The 25,319-nt window shown below is 40.9% G+C and overlaps 1 protein-coding gene across 1 annotated transcript in view; it reads left to right on the forward strand.

The window, feature by feature from the left end:
• The window catches only part of ADARB2 (adenosine deaminase, RNA specific B2 (inactive)), a 282,450-nt gene that overhangs the window by 247,630 nt on the left and 9,501 nt on the right, over positions 1 to 25,319 (forward strand). Inside the window, exons 7-8 of the mRNA XM_026842993.1 lie at positions 11,085 to 11,253; positions 22,681 to 22,862. Of these exons, the coding sequence (XP_026698794.1) occupies positions 11,085 to 11,253; positions 22,681 to 22,862 (351 nt within the window). The remainder of the gene's footprint in view (positions 1 to 11,084; positions 11,254 to 22,680; positions 22,863 to 25,319) is intronic.

Here is a 25,319-nt window from a genome sequence, read left to right on the forward strand (position 1 = left end):
AAAATCTGAAAATAAATTAGATATCTTCTGTACCTACAAGGAAATGCAGGTCCTAACAGATTGATATACTGCCTCTATTTCAAAAATTGAGGGTAACCATAGGTCATCCCTTGGGCTTGGACACTATCATTTGTTTCCATTACACAAGTACTCCCAGATATCATATCGTTCCATTGTGGCTGCTGGCCTGCTGTAGCTTGAGACCATATTGGAAATTTGTAGCTAGTCAGTGCATGGAGCAGCTTCCTCCTAGGTTGTAAAGTTGGTTTTGTGCTGATGAATGGCCCGTCTGTGGAACTGGGATGAAGGTGCATTATTTTCCTATTTTTCATATGACTGAGTAGAACAATACCTTGGGGGACCTCAGAATAAAATTATCATAGAGAACCATGCCCAGAAGTAACATGAAAGAAAAAAATGCACGCAACACTGTAGTCTGTAGCACTGAACACTGCCTCGGGAGAAATAATCCTAGCACTGGATGAATTATTGTGGTCAGCCCACATTGCTTTGTCATGTAAAGGATGCTGCAGAAATTGCAGACACAGCATGAGGCTCTTGGATTACTTCAGGTGCTAGGGACCTGGTTATTAAAGGTGGTGAGGGGAAATTGTCCTTTCACTTCATTAAGATTGGACTGGGATGGATCCAAAAGGTTCGGGTTCAGGGTGTGAGCACAGCACCATTTGTCAACCTCCTTTGAGATCACGTCCTGTCGAAATGATGGCCCTTTCCTGCTTGTGCCACTGACACAGCCTCAATTACAGAGGAAATGCAAAGTCTTTCCACAGCTAAGTAGAAGCTGGTCTGTCAAGGAGCTTACATCTTTGCTCAGGACTGTTAGCAGCCACTGGTTTTATATGTAATTGCCCTGTTTTCTAACTCAATCCTCAGAGTCTGCTGAAATGCTGTTTCAGAGTGTGGCTGCTTTCACTCAAGCTAACTTGGTAGAGAAAGGACAGTCACAGAACTGTCCCCTCTGGTTAATTCTCTGTATCACTTCCCACATCACCCATGGCTAGGAGCAGAAGTGAAGTGTGCTTCTGGCCAGGATGGGCAAAGATGACAGCAGACCTCAGCCCAGGTGTAGCAGTCCTCTGTCCCTGCAAGCACTGTGGGTCTGAGCAGTGGTCTGATTTAGCTCAGGGCTTCCCATTTGTGGAGATGGTGCTGCATGGAACCAGTTCAAAGATTTCTCGCCAGCATCCAACACAGCTGGGACTGTGGGGAAGCCACCTTCTTTTGGGGAAGGTGAGCAAAGGGTCTTCAGAAGAAGGAAGTGTGACTGAGAGGGATCAGTGGGACCCTGGAACAGGAAGACCATGGTGAGGATGGGAAAGTTTGGCAGAGGAAGGGGTCTGTGATGTTCAGCTTTGACAGGAGGAGTGGACAAAGAGACAGCAACGTAAGGCCTGTGAAGGGTGGGGGAACTCTGGAAAGCTTTGGGATGAGTGGAGCTCCTCTCCTTCTTTCCATGCACAGCACCCACACAGGACCTGCAGGCACTGGTTTGACCCATCTCCAGTGCTGCAAGAAGCTTTTCCTCCCACAGCATTTACTGCTTAGCCTCTGCTCCTCCAGAGCTGCAGGGGAGGGAGAGAATGGAGGAGAGAGGAAAGACTCATGCTGGGGGGACCAGAAGGAGTAGAGGGGTCTAGGGACCAGTCCAAGTCCTTTACTGTGAATTCTGCAGCCCTTCTGATGCTGCCTGAGTGAAAAGGTGCAGAAACAGCAGCTCTTGTACCTCCATGTTCAGATGGACCCATTGCTCAGACAGAGCAGCAGTGCCAGAGGGTCTGCAAATATGTGGTCCAGGTGTTCTGCAAATCCCATTGCTTTTGGTAACCCAAAGGAGGTGTCTGATGCCCTACAAAGCCCGCCGTGCTAAACCTTTTGCCAATCCCTAGGGTCAGCTCTAGACCCTAAATCTGAGAGAGACTAGTGATGTCCAGGCTTAGAGACATGGTGAGACTGTGAAAGCACTTATGGCATTATTGTTGATATTATCATTTCCCTGGTTACCCCAGAATGCACCTCTGAAAGAGGCTCTTGTTTTGCTACATTGGAAGTCCTAAAGCTTTCAGTGCCAATTAATCAAGCCATGAAGGTTTGCTATTGCTTCATATTTTGTTATTAAACTCTGCCAGGCTGGGTAGTTAGATTTTTAGTGGAGTTTTTCTAAAGCTAACTAGTGAATCACCACTTCACTTCTTGGACAACTTTCAGGTCTCGAAGTACTGACTGGCTGGAAAGAAATCAAAACTTGTCAGACAAATTTTTGAAATAAAATAATTGTGTGAAAATGGGATCACATTCTGTATTTTTTCATGTATCCTGGCCATCAGCACACTAACAAGGGGTAGAAAAAACCCTACTTCATTTCCTTCCATGTCTAGTTCAGGGTGAGTATTTTCATTCAAGGCCACTGAGACTCAAAAAAGAACTTGAACCTGTATTTCTGAAATCCTGGATCAGGGCTGCAGTGAATTCACTATCAGCTGAGCTAGACAGCTCCTTCAGTCTCTGTTACAAAACTTTGTCAGAATTGATACATCATGAGAAAAATCTTTGGCTTTGACAATGCATTGAAAAAGTCCCAATTCCCTCTCCTTGTGATATTCTTGGCCACTTTTGCTTATTTGGGTTTTGTTGTTTCAGGGGTAGTTTTAAAGTGGAAAATAAGATTTTTTAGAAGGATGTGTCAGCACAGTGTGTGTCTATCCGGGAAAAGAGAAAGAATATGCTGGAAACTATAGATTGCTCAAAGCCAGCACTGGCCAGAGCTTTGAAAAGCTTTCATGTAAAGAAAAATGTGTTTGTTAGTATTCAGGAAAACAGGTTTCCACAGCTATAATCAGATCCTAATTTTACCAGAATGCTTGAATCGCCAAAGGGAATTGCACTGTATTTATTGATTCTGCCTTGTTATGGGTTTTGCTGCTTTGTAAAACACTGCATTTGGACACAATGTTCAGATGTGATAAAAAGGCTACATTATTCAGCAAAAGGCCATGGCTGAGAACCTTTCAGAACAGTAGTAAAAAATTTCACCAAGAAAAGCTGTTTGCCCCCGATTTTGTCCAGCCCAAGGAATAATAATGTCTGAGGTTCTCCAACGTCCGCTGAAGCAGGGACAAAGAGGTTGTGCTCCCAGACACAGCCACCCCAGTTCCACCCCCGACATCCCATATCCTGCTAGAGATATGCACCTAATTACAGCACATATTTTGGGTGGAACAGATCAAAACACAGTTGGGAAAAATCCTTGTGGGCTAAACCTACACCCACTCAGATCTAATTTGGTCTGTTTTACCCTTCCACTGAGGGGAAGTCCCATGTACTGGGGTAAAGCTCATGAGGTGAGTTTTATAAAGCTTGTCAGGAAACTGCAGGTCCAGTTAAGATCTCTGTGGGAATTTTGAAAGTCCTTAGACTGCTATAGAGTTTCTTAGACTCTTATGAAGCAAGAAATCTGAAGATACCTGCATAAGAGTGATAAACGATTTCATCCTCACCATGACTCTGTTGGTACTTCTCTAGCTAGCCTTGAGCAGCTCACCTTACTCTGGTCATTTCTATTTCCATACCTGTAAAATGGCAATAAAAGGTAATGATACAACTTTGAGGAAGGGTAATTAATGCTGAGAGTAGGATATTCAAATGGAAAGCACTATATAGTCTAAGCACTATTATATCGTTATTCAGAATAATTTATTAATTAGTATCCATAGATTTTTAAGGCCAATGGGGACCATTTCCTGAATTTTTACAGCCAGAGATCATAGGACTTTACACAGTAATTTCCATCTACAGGTCCAGAAGCTGAAGTTGAACCAGGGTATGTCTGATGATACAGCAGGAACCACAGCCTCTCTAGGCTCATACCAGTCACAGGGGGGCTGAATATCTGTCAATATTATTGACAGATTTCTGTTGTTTCTGTCTCATGGGGTTCATTTTCTGTTTTCATATTTTGCTTACTTCTTTCACAACGTTTTTCTTAAATCACTCTTGAAGATTTCAATTTCCAAACAACAACAAAAATCCCAAAGCCACATGAATAACAGCATGTTTTGTTGATAAAAGAAAGAGGGTTATGATGAATAACACATTTCCTTTGTGTAAAATTTTTGATTAAAACATGGCAGGGGAGAGAATTGTCACCAAATGGGCAATTCCAGTGATGCTGACAATTTTTCACACAAAGTATATTTAAAAGATAAAGCCTAGCTTTAAGAGAAAGCATTTTTCATTAAAGAAAAAGAAAAAAAAGGAAGAAGATACAGTGATGCATAGCTTAGGACATAGGTGAACAAGTGGTCCCCACTGGCCTCTGACTGATGTGGCATCTCACTCTCTACACACAGCCTCCAGACCCTGCCCTGGCTTTGCTCAGACCCTGACCTGGGCACCAGCAACAGCTCTCCACACTGTCAAAGAAGAGCTGATCCTTGTTGAAGACCAGCTAATGTGCCCCTGTGTTTGGTGAATAGTCTCATGAAGGCTTCAGAGGCAGACGTTGTCTCTGTCATGGAGTTCACAGTGCCAGTGCAGCCCTTTGCCAGGTCTCTAGACTTTGCTCTGCGGGAGCAGCTGCACTTCTAAAGCAAGAGCGTTGCACATCTGATTTTAGATGAGAGGAGCAATTAGTAATTAAAAATAATAATCTTGAAGTGTTTGAGTTGTACTTTCCTTGATTGCCACATGCACAGAATCTTAATTCCACTGATAAATCTTGTGCTTTTAGCTTCAACATACTAATGCATTTCTACTCCAGAGCAGGCTGGAGTCTGCAGCCTGGGTTTGTAGGTAGAATGAAGGATCTCCCCCTTGTCTGACCCAGTGCTGCTCATTCCTCTTTGCCTGGAACCCTTATTTATAACTCTCAGAGGAAATGATGTATGACTTTTTGTCAACAAATTGTTTTAAAGAAAATTTTAACTGGTTACTCACATTTTGATGCCAGGGGTTCCTCAAAGACAGACATTACAGAAAACTAGTTTGTAGGGTACATATTTTGATCTGTTTCTCACTTTTTTTTTTTTTTTTTTTTTTTTTCCAAGGCTTATTTAGAAGCTAGTCCAATGGCAAAATGGGTTTCACATGTTAGAGTGCCATTCTCCACTCTAGCAGTTAGTTTCATAAAGACTTTCTAGTACCTCTCTCTAGGATAAACATTCAACACATTTCATAATATTCTATAAAAAAATAATGAAAAGTCTGTAAAAGTGCTGTGTCACCTGAACAGATGAAATTTTGCCCCTCAGTTACAATATATGGAGGCTTTAATGGACCAAAATGAAGAGTTTTCATTAAAACAATCATGAGCTTTGCTATCATGGGGTACCATTCCTACACCCTTCTACAGTTACTGTCTAACTACACCGCTCAAACCAAAAATCATAATTTAATTAATATGTACTTAAAACAGATAAGGACAGTAATTTTCTTTCTGTTCTTTTGGATTCAAACTTCACATTTTTCCCATCACTGAGTCTTCTTATGAGAGATGGATTAAATGCCACATATTGATGAGCGATAAATGGGCAAATTGCCTTTGTTGTCACACCTTGTCTGTGCATCACTTGAAACTATTGGCAGATGAAAAAATATGGAAGTAGAAAGATTCAAAAAGGTTATTTGAAGATTAATGATGAGGAGAAAGAATAACATGCTGAAGGTAACATCTTTTATCAGGTCATGGGATACCTGATAGCTGTCCAAACCCAGGATTTCAGCAAGGAAAGATGCAGGAAAGAGGGAAAAGATAAAGAAGTTAAATTTCAACTGTTAGTTTCAGTTCAGCAAATCACAGGTGTCCCAAGTTTTGTAAGATTCTCAAAAGAAGTAAATATTCAGTATTTATATTTGTATATAGAGCTTAAATACATGGTCCCAACCGCATATCGGAATTGAATTCTGCCACAACATGGTAAGTGCTACATGGCCCTGGGAATGAGCAGATCTCCCTTGGGGATGCATTGAGATGCAGTAGGCCTCACAGACTATATTTAAAAGTCATATCTTGGCTTTAAATATTCATCCCAATGTACTTTTAACCCATCCAAGCCAGGTGCTTGTGTTCCCTCCTGGGAAGGATGCATCCCTGCACTCACTAGAGATCCAGCTTCTAGGCCATCAAACAAGACCACTGCTTTTACCTGCCAGGCCCTCAGTGTGATGATTCCTACCCTCAAAAGTCATGATTCAGTTTTGTACATTGTGAAGGGACCTATTCTTTTTCCTAAATCCAGACTTCTTTCAGAATATCCCTAGAGTTTCTTGCTTTCAAAAGCTGGCCTATTGCATTTTAGCCTCAATCTCTGATGGTCACTAAAGCATGATGCAGCAGTGATTTATCTGACCAGCCACCCTCCCCAGAAAATTGGGCACATATGAAGCATTCAGCATACCATGATGCTCACTTCAACACTTTCAGAAATAATAATATTGTACATTTATTCAGCATCTGCTTGAAAAAAGTGCATCTCTAATAACCATCAAAATACAAAGGCGGTCAGATGTTAACACATCTCTTTCCACCCCTTTGTTTCAAACTGCTCTAAGAAAACTTTATAAACCATGCTGATGAATGGAGGGTCCTGCACTGAAAAAAAAAAAAAAAAGCGCAAGATAGGCTGTTTTATTTCTTCCTTCATGAGGAGAGAACAGCCTCCACTGAAGCAGGGAAATAGAAAATGAACCTCCGAGGCAGTCATGCAAAATTTCAGACAGAGCCTTACTCGTGTGATTCTGTTTAATCACCGTCCATTTCCTCTTCACTCCTCAACTAAATAATAAATATGGAGTGGCTTTTTTCATTACCATTTGAGCCAGAACCAGTCCTGGAGAAAATATGAAAATAAGGGGTGAGCCTTGAAATCAGCAGGTTTCACTGATTTTAAATACAATGCACCTGTGTAAATTTGTAATACAATAATTAATAATCCAGCACCTTTTTATTTAGGAATTCTCAGGAGCAATTTCCACATCTGAGTGTAGCATGCATCATAAATCCACTCCAAATGATTTTTAAATTTGTCCTTTCCAATTCCAATTTGAATTGACATTTTGTTCTGGTTGAAGTGGCATCCTCAGATGCTTTCTCCCCTGCAATTATTTGAGATTAAGCAGTTGGAGAACCAGCACAGCAAAGATCAGGAATGCTCATAGTCACTAATGCTTTGATCATACTGAACAGCAGAACAGCAGTAGGCTGTAGTTTGTGACTTTAAGTTGCATGAATAAATATATTTCTGTGACTGCTTTAAAATGATCCATAGCAGGCTGTGCCAGCAAGTGGACTGCATTTTTTACTGCCGGCAAGCAGCTTATGTGCTAGAGTCTGTCTGCAGCTTCAGTGCAAAACACACAGAGCCTCATCTTGTTCTTTGTTCATATATTTATATCTTACTGCACTACTTAATGACATGCTAAAAAAGAACTAAGTGCATTCCAATTATGGATATGGATTTATTTAATGACAATCTGAAAGAGGTTTTGGTTATTAGTATAAGACTACAGATCATCGTTTGGAGCATGTGTGCTGGCTATCCCAGTAACACGAGCAGCCTGAGACAGGCACTATGGCACAGGGTTTTAGTCACACCCTATCCGTTGAATTTAATAGCAGTTGAGCAGCTAAAACCCCTTATCAGTGCTGGGGAAGTGTATCCCAGGGTGAGCGTACACTGGCCACAGCTGCCTGAATCCTATCAGCTAATGCCGTCTGCTTGGCTGCACCCTGGGTAGAGCGTGCGTTACGGGGAGCAAATTTTGACACGTGGACTGAGTTAATATGAGCATTTAGAAACTGAGATGATCTGTGCACTTGCGCACACTTCCTAAATGCTTTTAAAAACTTTATTATTCAGTTTCTTGTACTTGCTGGTCAGGACTGAGATGCTATAATAACAACCAGATGCAGTGTACTTTGGCCTTTGTAATTCCTTCAGTTCTGAGAGAAACTGAGAAGATCAAATAAACCAAAAATCAAATAAGCAAACCCCACAAACTCAGAGAAATGTTTCGGATCCCTCTCCCCCAAAATTGATGGCCTATGCTTTAAACTCCCCAAGTGCTCAGCAGTTGTTTGAAAGGCTGCTGCTTTTCCTTCCTGTGAACTGGCTCCTTATCTCTGTCAGCACATTGTGGGATGCTTTGCCCCTCACTAGGTAATATTTACCTAGTAAAATCAAAGTCACATAAATGATGGGCTGCCCATCTTGTCATACGGCCACTGAAATTCCCTAGTAGTTTTATGTTCCTTTGAATGTATGCAAAATGTATGCAAAATCACCATGGTGAAAAAGAAAGTAATCTAGAAGACCAATAAACATATAGGGGAGGGTCAGATCAAGAGCTGAGAAAGTAAGATAAATGTAAAGAGAAAGGTGTAGCAAGATAAAATATTCTTCCGGAAGAAAAAAAAAAAAAAGATGGAGAAAGAAACACTAAAACATTTTTTCCTGGGGGATTTCTGGCAGGTGGAGTCCTGTGGTAGATCTTTATTGAAAGGATAGCATCTGTTTTTCATAAATTGTTTTCGAGCAGTACCTTTAAATGAATTTGCAGAAGAAGGAAGCATCATTATCTTCATTATACCTGCGGGAAAGCTTAGGAAAATAGAACTGATTTGCTTGAAGTCAAACTTCCTACCAGCCGAAACAGCAATAGTCTCTTAAGTCACCCTTCACTGCTTCCCTGGCAGAGGTCTAGTTCTGCCGTGCCATCAGTTCTCGGTGTGTGCAGACTAAGGCAAAGTGTTTTTTCAATGCATTTCTTGATGTTGCTAAGTGAGATGTGTTTGCTAAGCAGAAGTGATCACTTTCTCCTTTTGTTGTCCAAATTTCATGGTACTTTCCCCATGACTCTGTTGTTTAACAATAAAAAGTGCTTCTCAGCACTGCTTGAAGTTTTAAAAAAAAAAAATTTCCACTCAGAGTCCCAAGAAAAGTACTGACCAGTTCCCATATAGCTAATCCTATTCAAAGAGCATCCTCTGAATGATACTGCAGAAGGCATCCCAGACAAGAGGGATGTACATGGGCTCAGCACACATGGCCATGAAAATGATTTTCCAATAGTGTTGGCAATTTGAGGGGAGCAGGATCTAAGACATTTCTGAGAGTCTGGAATTTTTGCTTATTGAATTTTTTATTTGTCTATTGGCTCTTCCCAGTTTCCCTTATAGAACTGAATTTTGAGAAGCCACAATACTAACTCTGGTGGTTACTGCAGCATCTCAGTTTGGGAGGTGCTCTGTGACAAATGAGCATAAGGACCTCCCACATCCTCCAGTGGGACATGGCTGAAGATGGGGATGACAGTGCAACAATTGCTCTCCCCCATACTCAGTTCCCAAAGCAGCACAAACAAACCCTACAGTATTTGCAAGCACTTCAGATATGATGGAGCCTGGTTTTGGATGGGAATTGGTTTCAGCCATGGCCAATCAATCCAATTGATACCTGGTCCAGCATGCTGCTGGCACACACATCCCCATCTTAAATTTTTAAAAAGCAGGAAGGAAGCGAAGGAATGATCAGGCCGGGGGGGCTCAGCTGCCTGTCTGCTGGCAGGTCACAGCTGACTCTGCTGTTCTACACGTGTTCGCTACCTCTGCTAATCCCAATGGACAGAAGTGATTTATTTTCCCATTCCCTTTTTGTAAAACATCCATTGGCAGCAGCCAAAGTCAATCAATTGCTTCCACCAGAGCTCGCAGCACAGAAAACAGTCATACAAAGCAAAGACAGTAAAAAATGACAGAGGGAGAGAGTGGGTGACTGGGGAGTGTGCACAGAGACAACTGCTTGTGGCCAGAGGTTCGATCAGCCCCGCAACCAGTGACACCCTGATGTTACTCAGTGCCAGGAAGACAGGCAGTCCTATCACCTGCTGAGGGCTGAGGAGCATCACCTTCACAAGCAGAAGCCTTCTGATCCAGCTGAGGGGCAGGCCATGGGAAAATGCACGGGACCGTAGGAAATATGAGCAAAAGCCTCATGCCTGTAGAAGCAGCGCTCCTCTTCCTTGAAAACAAAGGTCATCACATACTGTCTTTTGTTATTTTCCTTTGGGCTAGAAGGAAACTGTGAAAGGTCTGCTTCACAGAGGTGTTCTTCTGTGAAACCCTCTGAGGGTAAGACAGTGAGCAAGACCCAGAGGATATCCTTGATGTTCCTTGGTGTTCTTTTGCAACCAAAATACCCAGGGGTAAAGTAGCAGTAGAAAGAGGGGAAGAGTGATTCTCTTTTCATACAAATGAAGGTGAAGTACTTCAGAAATGTCATTATCTTCTGCACTTACTGCATATCTGCAGGACTCAGTTAAGTTCACTGCAGTGCAGGACAAGTGCATTAGCTGCTTGCCCTGCACCACCATGAAGGCAGCTGACTTGCACTCAAACATGTAATATCACTGAAGGAACAGATGGCAATTGCATAAAAGATATGACACAAGGCAGGAGGCTACCTCACTTCAAGGAGACAATAGAGGGAATATAAGCAAGCAACAGATAACTAGCAAGTTTTGATTTGCTTTTGATCTGGAGTATAAAGCTTCAGCTTTTGAGAATTTTCAGTGAAATTTTGTGATAACAAACCAAAACCTCTGTTCTGAAATCACTCAGAAAATGCCACTGAATATCACACTAGAATACTGGACGGGACTGCATCACACAGGTAAGTCTTTGATGGCACTCATTTAACCAAGGTTTTCCAAATATTCCCCTGACACAGAGCAATCCTATAAGCATGGGTTAAAAACAAGAAATGGTACTACTTCTTTAAAAACAGAGAATCTCTGTTCTTTTTAAAAATATAAGGGAGTGGAAACAGGAACATGAGCTCAGCATGTGCTGTGTGAAAGTTTTGATTGATGTGAAAAGACAACCATGCTAGAGAGCACATACTCTTCGCCACTGTGCTGCTTTCTTGGGGTGTAATCTCATCTAATTTTGCATCCAATTTAAACGACCTCCACAGGTGGTTCTGCAAATGCAAGCTATGGCATCAACATTGCCTCTCAGGTTCTTTCTAAAAGCATTTAATTATTGCCATTCTTGTGTTTGTTTTTCCAAGTGAACAGCAGCAAGCACATAGTGAGAAAATACCGTGGGCACCTCCGAACAAAGATTGAGTCTGGAGAAGGAACCATACCTGTCCGGTGTCATAACACAGCTCAGACGTGGGATGGCGTATTGCTGGGAGAGCAGCTCATCACCATGTCCTGTACAGACAAAATCGCCAGGTACCTGATGTATATACATCACAAAACTCTTTGCATGTAGAAATGAAGTTTGGTGCCACAAAGGACTATGGCCACTGGTGGGAATAACTAGCAGGTGCTGACACTCCCCGTGGAAACAAAGACCTCCTCTGCATGCAAAAACAGACCATATACATTGGATGGAATGTAAACAGGACATTTTCCAAAATTCTCCATGGGTCGTTAGTTGCTTTTTACAGTGTGACAAAAATATAAACTGTCTTTGCAGCATTTTTGCCAATAGAATTTCAGTGTACAAATAAAATACATTCACTCTGCTCTTATTGGATCATTTACCCCAAAACTTGCAAACCAACCATCATGCAGATAAACTTAGCTCATCTACACCCTATTGGATAAAGTGCCCTAAAGGCTGCTAGGAATATTTTTACTGTTTGAATGTCATTGCAGAACTTTCACGTCACAGCCCCATCGGTGACTTTCTGCTCTGTCCAGCAAATACAGCATATATTTATGTAGAATAATTGCCATATAATAAATATTTCATAATTATTTCATGGTGGCACCTAAAATGTAAACATATTCACCATTCCCAATTTAGGGCGTTAACTAATAGCAAACGATGGCTATCACAAACTGAAAGCAAAGTGTGTGCACTTGGATGCATATTTATTATACTATCAGTATATATCTATACATACATATACTTATGCCCATAATTACATATATATTTTGTGTATTAGCTATAGATGCAGCTTACATGTAAAATGCGTTACATTATAGCTATAAAAATGTAAATGTTATGATCAAATTCTCTGCTGGAAGAACTCAGTTAAATTGCATAAGCTGAGAATTTGGCCCAATTATTAAAGGCCAATATAAACATAATCTTTCAAAAAAGCTTTTGTTTAATGCAAATGCATAAATGCTGCTCTTAGCTTTAACTGGATGACCTACTGAAGTTAAATTAGTCTGTAGGCTTAGCAAAGACTGCCATTTTGGCAGAAAAAATGTATGACTGAACCAGCAAATGGAAATACTAACAGACTCATGAAATCCACCCTCTGCTAAGTGTAATCATCACAACTGTTGTGTTTGCATGAAGGATAAAGAGCAACTTCTGCTATAATGTTTTCATTTATTCATAAAGAGATAACAGAAAACCGAAACTGTTTTCAGTGGATCTCCTACACTGTTTTTAGAAGCAGTTGGCTTTTCCAAATTCAGACTCATATGGACTCAAAAAACTAAACAAATTTAAGCTTGAAAATGGATATATTGCACTTTCTGTGGTTTCAAATGTCATTAGCCAGTGAATTAAATATCAGCTTTGGAAACATTATTAAATTTGCTATTGAGGAGGATGTTGACTGTAATGCACAGTCTCAGAAGTTGGGTTTTCTCCAAGAACATCTGCTAAGCACTTTCAGTGAGTCCCTTCCTTGTTGCCACATACCTAAACAGCATTAAAGTCTGTGAAGAAAAGAAAGAATCTACCACAAAGTTTTTCCACGAGAACAAAAAAAAAAATTGCAGATCTCATCTTTGATATTATTGATTGTTTATTTGCAATGTAACTCAAAGGGACATGGGATTTTCCTAGACAAAAAAAAAAAAAATCAGCAATCATTATTCCCTGCTTTGAACAGCAAATGTTTACTCTCACCTGTCAGAGACAGTTTAAAAAGAGGCTGAGAAAAGAGGTGGGAAAAGCAGCATTTGTAGGAATGGTGGTAGGCGTTGTGGCAATAAAAATGCTTCGGAAGTTTGGATATTTCCAAGCATTGTGGGCTCCTTGGTCAGGTTAAGAGCTCTGGTACAGGGAAAATGGGTGGAACAATCACTGAATTAACAGATGAAAAGATCAAGAAATCACAGAGATTCAGGAGTTGATGAAGATTACAAGGAAGAGGGAATGGTCATTTCTAATAAAGAAGGATGAAGATGGGAAATGATCATAGAAGAGGTTGTTTGTTGGTCCGGTGTGGGCAGCTCCAGTAACTAGAAAGGATGGAAACAAGACAAGAGAGGCCCAAACAGGTATTTTGAGGAGAAAAATTCAAAGTTAATGAAGTGGAGAGCACGGAGTTGAATGTAAAAAATACCCTTCCACAAGGGAAACCAAGAAAGGCAGTACAGATAGTGCTGGGGAGATCACCATGGCATGTATGACAGCGAAGGGTCTGAAAGTTTCTGAAGAGAATGCCTAAGGCTGTCTAGAGATATTCACAACCCTGGCTACACATGGAGGTCATGGCTTTCCCTTCCTATCTCTCTCACAGTCACATTGTGAGACTTGGTTCTGCAATTTCATTTCCACCAGGCTCCTAAATACATGTGTTTGTGGCATAACTTCAGCTGGTTCACAAGTTCTAGTTTGGGAACCACTGCATGAGTGAAAACAAAGCACCAATAACATGGGAAATGTTTAAAAAAGTTTCTCTTGCATGTCAGAAAATAAGCAGTACCTGCAAGGCTGGCCACCAGTGTTAACATTACTGGAGCTTTTTAGCTGCTATGCATTTTATGTAGAGCTTGGCAAAGAGTCACGAGAAGAGGCTTGGATATGGTACCTTCAAGAAACTTTATCTCAAATTTCAGTTTACCACATTAAATATGATCTATGATCAATGATCAATTTTTATCCTTATTATCCTCACCTTTAAGGGGGAGAAATCAAAGGTTTCTTCACCTGACCTTTGTTTTAGCACATATAGGGCTGCTTTCTGCCTTCTTCGCCGGTACAGTACAGGCAGGAAAGGAGTCTTGTGGACAAGGAGACTGCTGTGTGAGGGCCCTTTCCCCACTCCTACTCCCATGAAGAGATCGGTATGTGGTTGCTATGCCACACTTCAGGCTCCAAATATTTGCTCTACCATGTAGACAGCTGACTCTTCAAATGTCTGCAGGATGCAGAAATCTGGTTGCATGTCATCTGGACTTGTCTTGCAATGAGAAAAAAGATCTCTGAAGCTGAAATTCATGTTTGTATAAGGAAAATTTGACAAAAATCTGGCTTGTATACTTCAGATGTTATTGCTTGTAAAAGCCCCTCAGGAGCACTGGGCTATTAGAGAATGTTTTCTCTTGAGAACCTAGCCAGTAGCTGCTAAAATATACATCATTTTGCATTATCTGAAAAGGACATTGCTATCAGAATATCAAAGACCCAAGAATGGAGAGAGTTACTCAGAAAAGTGAATAATATTCTATAAATCATGTATCTAACGATTTATGTTCTTTCTTGCTCACAGGATAGCCATAAGCAGAGAGTGGTTTAATCAGATTTATTTGTTATTCAAAGGCATTTAGTAATTTTTATTACTATTACCACAAGTTTGAGAGGATTTGATGCTTGGTATGCATTATTTGGGCTCTGTGACTGTGTTGAGACTGCGGGATAAACAGCCTGGTATCACACCTATTCCCTTACTGAATTAAAGCACAAATACTTCTGGCATGAATACTCATGTTATTTGGCTCAGGCAGGGAATTACGAGGTGAAATTCTGTGACTGTATTATAAAGGAGGTCAGACTACATCTTGGTGGTTCCTTCTGGCTTTAAAAACCTATGCATTTATATGTGCAAATTTAAAGTCTGGGCTCTGTGAATCCCCAAATAACACACCCTGAGTGTTAGCTTTTACGTTCACAACTTCTGTGAGTCTCACAGTGTAGCTAAAGTGAGTTCAGCCTCTCGGTGCCATAGATTTTAGGATTAAACAATGTTCTTTAGACCCAAAATTCATTAGTTACACTAAAACCTAAGATTTCAACCTTCATTTTCCTCCATAGTATATACTGTATACGCTTGTGAAAAAGCAGCAATATCATGAGCAAATTAATTCTAAAACTGATCAGCTGTTTGGAGAAAAAAATATGTCATTTAACATTTTCTTGATGCTAATAGCAACCTATATTAAGACCTATATGTCAACACAGACATCACAGCCCTAAAAGAGGCTATTTGTGACAGCAAACCAATTCATAACATTGGCCAAATTAAATCTTTTTTCATCTCCCTTTCTCACACTAATGCTGGACCCAGAGGTAGCTCATACCTTTGCTTATTAGAAGGTCAGTGCAAGGTTAATGCTGCTGCTGGTGGAAGTCTCTGCTGTTGCTGCTTGAGAGCAGACAAATGTTTTAAGGAAAACTGACATGTACACACATACATACACAGGCATACACACACACACAAGCACATACATTTAGGTAAAAACCAAGGATATCTCTAGAGTTCTGCTGCTGAGGATCTAAATGCAATAACAAAACATTAGGAAGGTTCGGCATGTAATTCTGTCTCAGACCTTCACAAATGTTCACACCACTAAGGACTGAGAGGTGCTCAGGTTCCTATGAGCTGCAGGGGTGACATGTGAGTACCCCCTTGGCACCCTGGAGCCTCAGGGACACTGGCTCTTTTTGTGTGCCCATCAGTGATACGGTCTCCAGCTGCACACAGCCAGCCCAGCACTGAGCCTCTCCTCTCCCCTGCACAACACTGCTGGCTTCCCACAGCACACAGAGCCTGTATGTGTACGCCCAGTTTGCAGGTAATAATTTGAACAAGAAAATGTATACATATATAAATAAGAATTTCCAGATGTCACTACTCCTTAGTCCTACAGTAGAGGAAGTATGAAAGACTGGACAAAATGTTAAAGAACTGTGCACTTCTCTTACCGAAGTCCATCACTCCACTGGATAGACCTGTAGGGGAAATTCAGAGTCTGCAACAGAGTAAGGAAACCTTCCATAAACTTCATCCTCTGATTCATGGAAATACTGTCTGAGCTTCAGGCCAGTCTTTTTCCACCATAGCTCATTCTCTAGGCCCACCATGCCTTCAGTTTGACAACACATACCTCCCTTCTGTATAAAGTTTCTTGTTCTGTGCTCTGAACTCAGCAGGATTACACATCTCATCACCAACTTCTGCGTCCCTTCTTCTTCCATGCAGAGAAACTGCAGAAATTATTTCTCCCAGCATCAACCAATCCAAAATAGCAGTGCATTCCCCTCTGAATAGCTGCATAGGTTTAATTATTGCAACTGCCATTGCCCATGGCTTGGCAGAGAATTGCAATAGTGCTGGGAGCACGTGGAGGATGCCACCACAGTGCTCCACAGCACAGCAGACCCTTAACATAAACAGACATTCCCAGGTCCTGTGTTGCCACATTACTGCTGCTACCATGCATACGCAAATTATTTTGAGGATCCTGGTCCAAGCACTCAACACTAAGATTTTTTTAAAAAATTTGTTCTTATCTGGATGTCCCATTAGAGGCTGAGTTCTGCAGTGCATGGCTCTTCCCCAAGACCCTCTTCCTTGGCAGACCTTAGTAAGGGGACTGAAGACCTTAAGCCATGGTCAGGGTAGAGCATGTTCACACTCACTGGATATCTAGCTGATGTAATTACTTCAGAGAGATGCCCCCTTTCTGTGCATCGAACTTGCATCTACACGCTATGGTAGTGTAGAGACTTACGTGTAAATGCATGAGCTGTGGCACTTGTCCTCTTTCACAAGTCCCCTTGCAGGATGTAGGCCTGAGGAACGTACTTTGCAGGGTCCAGGATTTGAAGGGAAGAATCCTCACAACCACTGTCTTTATACATCAAATAAAAGCCGGAATTCAGTGTTCATTTTGTAAGCTCTGGCCTTAATATTGTTTTCTTACTACTGCTTCTCAAAAGGTCACCTTTAAAAGACTATGTATTTTCTTGCCACCAGTTTACTGGTCATCCACTTCCTCATACTTCACAAAAACAGTGACATTAAGCCCAGAGGTTAAAATAAATCCCTGAACATCTAAATTCTACCTCACCTGTAAAATGACACAAACAGTAGCAAAGGATCTCCAAATTTTACATTACAGCATTGACAGCCTATTCTTGTTCCATGGCTAACGCTTGTGGATTATTTAGGCTCACAAGCTAGAGAATAGGGAAGAATCTTTATTGAGAATATGTTCCAAGTATTGCAAGGTAATGTAGTCTTAAGGCACTGTTTCAGGATTTAGCAGTGGGAGTCTGAAGTAGCATTTTACAAGATGAGTTGAGCACATTAAGCTGTATCTAAATGTAGCATATAAAAATGCAAGACTCAAAGTCAGTGTTAGAAATTGGCATTCTTAGATCTATTTTAGTGTTAGCTTGTCGACCAGAGCCATTGTTAACAGAAGACTGAGCCTGACAAGGTAACTCTTAAGAAAAGCTACTTCAAAGGCTGCATATTAATGTAAATGAAAATCAATTAACACAGCCAGATCTTCAGTTAGAGATGATTTGTGCACATGATTTGTAATTCTCTCTCTTAAGCCCTTTCTGTGCGACTGAGATTTCAATTTCAATCTTTCACCACAAGGTATGTTCCAGAAAACATATATAAACCACCTACTGTTAAAATACAGATCAAAAACTAATGCACTAGTTCCAGTTTCCAAACCAATAATAGCTAAATGGTCATATAAATAGGAACACCACAGGTGTTCTGCTGAGCACAGGCCACCATGAATAACAATTTATATTGTGTGAAGCATAGCTGGAAATATTGGTAATAGAAAGTGTGGTACAGAAGGTTAACAACACACCAAGCAGGTAAGACTTAAAGGTCTTAATAATGACCAAAAAGAAGAGTGTCTTTTATAAAAAGCCTTAACAAAATAAGCTTTGAAATTCATCAGCATATTTTTAAGGGGTGAGGTTTCCAAAGGTCCCGAGGAGACACTTCGGTCTCACTGAGCTTCAATGGCAGGTAGACACAGTTCCCTGAGATGTTTTGAATCATCACATAAATTTCTCCACATCTCAGTTTTGAAGGGGTTCAAGGCCAAGGGCAGGAGCGTGCCAGCTTTCAGCTTTGAGTAATGCTGTGTGCAAACCAGTGCTGGAAATACTCAGCGAAGGGGCTCCAGGTGTCACACCACATCTCAGCGATGACAGAGGAGCCACACGCAGACCTGCATGAGGCTGCAGCACTTTGCACCCCTGAGAGTTTGCCCCCAAGCCCCTTCCTCAATATTTTTATCATCCATATTTCAGTCAGTGCCAGGGAGGGGCCATAGCCAACCTGCGTGGTTGAGATGATGCTACAGCATGCAGGTGTGGAGGCTGTGATGCAGTTATGACTTGGGGACACATTTCCCCACACACCTTGCTGGTGGCTCCAGGCTTCCAGGAGCATGGGAGCTGTGTGGGGACTCTGTGTGGTCTTGCTCTCAGCCAATCCTGCATCCAGGGCCGGGGGAACATGGCATCTAATTAAAGAAAGGCTGCCTGCTCTGGGAATGCCTGCCAGCTCGTCACTGGTATTTCTGTGATTGACAAACAGACAAAAAATATATTTATTCAAGGATTATCTATATTGAGAACTGGACGCAGGATTTTGTCTTTGTAAACAGTGAAGTAATATCTGCTGTTTGAACAAAAGGAAGGGTATACTTTCCTTCCATTTAGCACCAAAAGCTCCCATATTTAAGAGAAAGGGAAGACATTTGGTTTTATTGATCCTGCTTGCTGAAGATTTTGGGTTTTTTAAATAAGATCTGTGACTAAGGGAGCAGTGAGTTGATTTTCACTTTATTGGAAGGGTTATTACGAAGCACACAGAATATAAGTTATTAGAGAGATGCATGCCCTTGAAAACAGCCCTTAAAATCTTGCACAATTAGGAAAATTCAGAATGATCTAGCATATTTCCTCATAGCGAGAAAAGTCACTTTGATATATTGAGGACCCAAAATGTAACACTGCATTGCACTGAATAATAATTTTATTTTGAAAAGCCACATTTGAGGAGAGCACTTTGTTACAGATGGGAACACAGCTACTTTCATGGACCTAAATTAGGCTACAGAGAAATAGCTCCTTCAGAAATTAACACCCTATTGATAGTTACACTGGTGTTCAGACAGATCTTTCCCTCTCATCTACCTACAAACAATCCCATAGATGTTCAGATATGAAGGGACCGAGTCAGTACATTAGCCATGTGTGTTGGTCAAGGGATGAATACACAGAATAAAAGACCTTCCCCCAAATATTTGTCAGCTAAATCTATTGTTTATGCAAAATACTGAACTGGCTCCCCTCCAGGGTAGGTCTTTTTATCCACAGAACAGAAGCAGAATGAGTAACTGAAAATTTCCCCCATCGTTAATGTGCTTTTTAATGTGCTCTGAAGGACAAGATTAGCAGTGCAAGGGTCTTGTTTTGACCAGCTCAGAACAGGACTCCTCTTCGGACTTGTGCTAAGTGGGACTCATGCATGTGCTCAGAGCTGCTTTCCAGAAAGAAACAACCAACCAAACACTTTGCTGAACCTGGGCTGGACTTGAAAGCAAAGTTCCTTCTCTGCTTTTTTATCCCTCTTCTCTGAATGGATGCTGCTAAAACAGTGCTGTGTTGAACCAGAAGTGGCCAGCATACAGGTGGCAGTGCCATGAACCTCCTCCCATTTCACCACCACCACCCCAGTGGACGGCAGCTTTAGTATTACTCAAGACAACCCAGCAAGCAGTCCCCACTGAATATTGCCTTCTCAGTGTCAGCACCTTTTCTGATTTCTCTGTCCTTCCTACCATAGGGTGCTGTCTGATTCTGGGACAGTCTATTTCCACACTGCCTTCTACCCATCAGGCACAGATTGCTTGTTATGTTTATTCTCCCTCTTTTTTTTGTCTGGCCCCTCCATCCAATTTGTCTTATACCTACTTCAGTCAGAACCCACCACGGCTGATATATAAGTTTCATTGCCCACTACACCTGCCTGGGTCTTTTTTTGGGGTGGGAAAATGGGATTGTCTTGAGAAACAACTATTGTATCCAGACAATGTGAACTCTAGCTCTGCCTCCAAATAAAGCAGCAAACTTCAGCAAATAATACTACCTTTCTGCCTTGGTTCCCTGGGGTGTATAAAAATGGGGTTTTACCTCACAACAGCATTGTAAGAATTAATTACTGTTTATGAAATGCTTTTAATACATAGGAGATGACCTGATCATGTTTATACTATGATTTCCAATAATGTAATTCCATTGACATCCTAATACCTTTTTACACTAGGATTAACATGTTCAGAATTAGGCAAAGAAATATGTCTAAAGAAAAGGCAGATTCCTTGCAAAGAATTTAAATTAAATAATCATTATTACTTTGCAATTTATGATCTGAACACAATCCCCTATTTTGGTAAATAAAGCTCAGATGATTTCTTGTGATGTGCATATTGCTAAAATTCAAATATTGTTGAACATATGTTGTTTTTCTGTTTAGCTGCCTTTTTCTCTCCTTCAATCAAATATACAAGTGGTTTCTTTAAGGAAATATCAAATGTTGAAAAAACATTGATATCTTACAAGTTTCCATCTGGACAAAAATATCACTGTCTAATTTTTTTACTTGCCTTAGAAGCTGGTCAGAGGCATAGTACTGTTAGCTGAACTCAACTCTACTTCTTAAGCTTGCATTATTAATTTTGCATCATGATAAGATATTTACTCAAAGAGGCAGCTAGTTCTTTCCTTGAAAAGTGATCTTATTTGCAGGAATGACCACTTTTTTTTTTTTCCCCAAAATGAAGTTATGCAAATCTGATCGACTAAAGTAAATGTTTCATAAAACCAATGACTGTTTAAATTGTGGGACTAAATTGTTTGTATATAAATATTACCTTTTATATTCCATTTGAGTTTTATGTAGATGAACACATTACTTTAATGACCTGCATTTACAGAGGGAGACAGGGAGAGTCTGACTCTGAAATCCTCAGCAGCCAGATGGCTGCCTTTTCTTGCATGAGATTAAAAGATGTTTCTCATTCACAGCCTGCTTCAGAGGCAAATTAATACAGCCGGCTAAATTGCTTGTGTTTTTGGAATAAAATTTAAAGAGAACTTTTTAAAGCAATTGGTGTCGCAGGTTCCTAGAGCAGATTGCTCTCCAGGTACAGCATGCTGGTTTTAAACATTCAGTAATTAATGGAAAGTATTCCGTGTTAATTGACTGCTTCAGGAAAGGGAAATATAATGACTCCTTATTAATCATGAAAAGAGACGTACAGCACGGAGGCACTGCAATAATTGCACTAACGGTTGAGAAATGTTAATTAATGAAAAGAACAATGATGTAAGAAATTAGCTAACATAATGCTTGCTGCTGATGGAGATTGTGCTTTAAACACATTATTTAGCATGGCAGCCACTGGATGTTGCCTTAAATAGCAGACACCTCTTACCTTCTTCTTCAGTCAGCTACGGAGTTCCAAATGTTGACGGTGTTTTGGTTTTTAATGAGCCAAAATACACTCTCCAAAACTACATTTTCTGAAGCGTTTTCAGTTTGAACTTCTGAACTCAAAACTACTTAAATTGACAGCATTTGACTTATATAAAAATATTATCCAAGTGTAAGAGAGCATGTTAGTGTTTGTGTGGTGGGGAACAATTTATTGTTAGATGGGCTGAGCTAAATAAGTTTGCCAAGATAACTAACTGCATCATGGCTTCTTTCTCCTTTTTAATTTTTTGACTTCTTAACCAATTACCTGTCCCCTGAAGAGTTTAGAGCAAACATCCTGTAATATCTGTGCCTAGTTTGATGTCAAAAATCATAGTCTATTAAAATACAGAACAGTTCTGGCAACTAATCCAACATCAGTAATATGGAACTCACCATCAGTAACAGATTGAAGGCCCCAAGATTTCCACCATTACTCTGTTGCACATTTAAGACAGCAACAGAGTGACATATCCATCATTCAAAACACTGTAGAGTAGGTCAAACTAATGATTACATTATTGGTTGCCTGAATGTGTAACTTATTTTTACCGTTCAGGAACAGTATTTGATTCTTATCAATGTATTTGTATCTGCATGAACATTTGTGCAAGGAAAAGTCAGCATGTGAGGCTTTCAAAAATTATTCACAAACATTTTGTGGGAATTTTGGCCACCTAAGGCACATCCTATCTTGGCTGTATGACTAGGGGATGGTACTAATGTACGACAAAAGATAAATAAAGGTAGAATAACAAAAGCACTCATTTTAGCTCTACCACTGCAAGTATAAAATTATAGATGCAGGAAAAAATTAAAATTCTGCTAAAGACATGCTAAATGAACATCCATCAAACAGAAAATACTTTTATAAATAATAGCTCTCAACAAGAGGCCTCTGTTTGCAATAACACAAGACAAAAATACATGCCTTAAGTCAGTGGCATTGCAGTAATCTAAAATGATCATAGAGGGGGAATCAATCCATGGGTGTATAATAATCCAACAGTGCAGTGCTTCATGCGTAATAGACAAGGGTGGGAATGGTTTCATCCCTCATCCCTTCAACCCATGTGCTGGCCTTTGTTGTTTTTCCCAGGGCAGCTCTCTTGTGGCTATTCCTCCACCTGTGTGTTTTATTGCTCCTGAATTTATTTTCCAGATGGAACATCCTTGGGCTCCAAGGTGCTCTCCTCAGCTTCTTCATTGAACCCATGTACTTGCACAGCATCATTGTGGGAAGCCTCTATCACACTGGTCACCTTTCCCGGGTAATGAGCCATAGAATAGAAGACATTGGTCAGCTGCCAACTTCATACCGGCGCAATCAGCTGCTTCTCAGTGGTAAGCAAACATCTGCCTGCAAGACAAATGATCCCCTCTCCCATCACTAATGGTGCCACTCACCAACAGGAAAGTTTACTCGTTTGTAAGTAAACCATTAGCCCATGCCTTCTTTTTTTTTTTTTTTTTTTTTTTTTTTTTTTTTTTTTTTTTAAGAGTATGAATTTGTAGAATGAAGAAACTCATGCATTTAAATCCTGTTCCTTTTTCACACACAGTGAGCACAAAAAGGTCCAGTAGTGGACATAAGCTGACTAGGAAAACTAACACTGTACAAAGACTGCTCAAAGTGGAAAAAAAGTGTATGACTAAGTGAAAAATTTCTAAAAACTAGTGAAGAAGTTTTCTGTAAATTTTAACTCTTTCCCGTACCACTCTCCCATCACCCAGTGAGCATGAATATGTTTGGAGTCACAAGAATCAGCACTCACATCTCTGGCCCTGTGCATACAGCCCAGCCATCCATACCCCTTACTCAGAGCACCCACTTCTTCAGCGTTTGCTAGCCATCATGTTTGGAGCAGATGGCCATGAGAAAAGGGCTGTTCATTCATGCAGGAGACCCTGCCTGCTCAGCAGACTTCTGCGATGCATTGTTGCCATCTGACAAGGCTGCTGCCTGTCATGTGATCATGCTATCTTTTGGGCTACTCTCACTGCCACCACTCCTCCTTCCCAGCCCCCATCCCTAATCCAGGTCTCCAGTCTTCTATTCCATATCCCTGCCTCATGGTTCCTTAACCACTACCCAGGCAGCAGCTGTCTGGCCTCATGCCAGCAAAATCCCACCGTCTCTAATGCCTTCAGATTCCCACAAGGCATGTGAGTGCTAAGGACCACCAGTTCTGCACAGAATTAGATCCTTATATGACTTTTAGACTCTTATATTTTTTTTTCAGAAGGTTTCCCTGAGATGTCAGGGTTGCAGAGATGGGAGGTCAGGATGCTTTAGTAGCGTACACCATTGCCTTTCAAAGTCCTCTAGGTTCCTCAGTCAGGAGAGTGCTATTTTATCCCTTATCTATTTCATGTTCTTTTTCTTTTTTTTCTTTTTTTTCTTTTTTTTTTTTTAATGTTTTCTTGTGACAAAATTAGTTTGGCTGAGGCAGAAGTGATAGTTTAGCCACTGGGGAAATTCTCAGGTTCTGTGTGGTTTAGTATATCTTGTAAGTGTAATGTGCATGTACATGTTATGAAGTGAATAGGTCAAAAAGCTTATCCTTTTGAACAGCTTATCTCCATTTTTTAACTCTTCAGCGCAGCTAGTCAAAGACTGTGCAATGCAAGTATGCAGGAAACTCTGCTTCACACTCCTCCACCCCATGCCCCCTCCTGTCCCTCCCGCCCTTGTTCATCATGGGCATGACTCAGCCCCTTCTTCCTTCCCATGCCACAGTGTAGGAGGGAGGAAAGGAATCACAGCTGGTCAGGAAAAATCTCCCCATTTCCCAAATCTGGCTGTTGTTTTGGCAACACACCTGTTCTCCAGAAGCCTCTGCAGCTCCCACTGGGGAGGTTGTTCTCATCCTGTGCCAACCCTAACTCATTATAAGTCCACCCATACATTAAGGTCAAAATCACACCCACTTTCACTGTATCTGCAGGATATACAGGGAAACCCACTTCAACTCTTGGAGGACTGAAAATACAATAAGGGATTTGATGACAGAACAGCTATTGCTTTGATGGGTTGGCCTTGAGAGGTAAAAGTAATGGCTCATACTTGGCCCAAGTGTGCATTTATGCCCAAGAGTCATTGCCAAAGATTTCAAGGGAATTGGAAATGTATCAGAGGGCTCTTGTGTCACTTTAAATATCTGCATGACTGGCTTCCTCCCTCCCAGAGACTTCTGTTTGGAAAAGCTTTCGCTCTACTTTCAGTTGTATTTGTGGGCTTTCTTCAGCCCAGGAGAAGCAGTGGGAGGAATCTGTCTCTCTCTGTCTACATTGTTTTTGTCTCTGAAGCCATTATTTGGAATCTTCCCTCCCCCACAAATTCTGGGGATCCAATACTGCTTAAAATTTACATTGCTGAGGCTTGTGCTGCATTTCTCCTACCTGGAAAACTGTGCTGACAGTACATCCAGTGACTAAGGAGATGGGCACATAGCAAAAGCCAAACCAAATGCATTAGAGACCAAACCTCAGCAACCTCAGCCAGAAAACTCCACCTCCCACGCTCCTCTCAGGGATCAGACTAGCCAGGGATTTCAAATTGCAGGACTCCTTCAATTATAAGGATGTCAATTTTTTAATTTGACCATAGTAGTACAAATATTTCAATGGATAAGAAATTCACGGTGTGGGATGAGATATCCTGAGATAACTCCTTGGTCCTACAGAATAATAATCAGTGAAGCTTTCCACTCACACCAGTCCCAGCCAGATGGAAATTCACTTATTCACTGGGATTACTCTTGGTGTATTTTTTTGAAGAAAGACCTGTGTCATTTTTAT

Source organism: Athene cunicularia, assembly GCF_003259725.1.
Source record: "Athene cunicularia isolate RWA chromosome 2 unlocalized genomic scaffold, athCun1 chr2_part1, whole genome shotgun sequence".
Taxonomy (NCBI): Eukaryota; Metazoa; Chordata; class Aves; order Strigiformes; family Strigidae; genus Athene; species Athene cunicularia.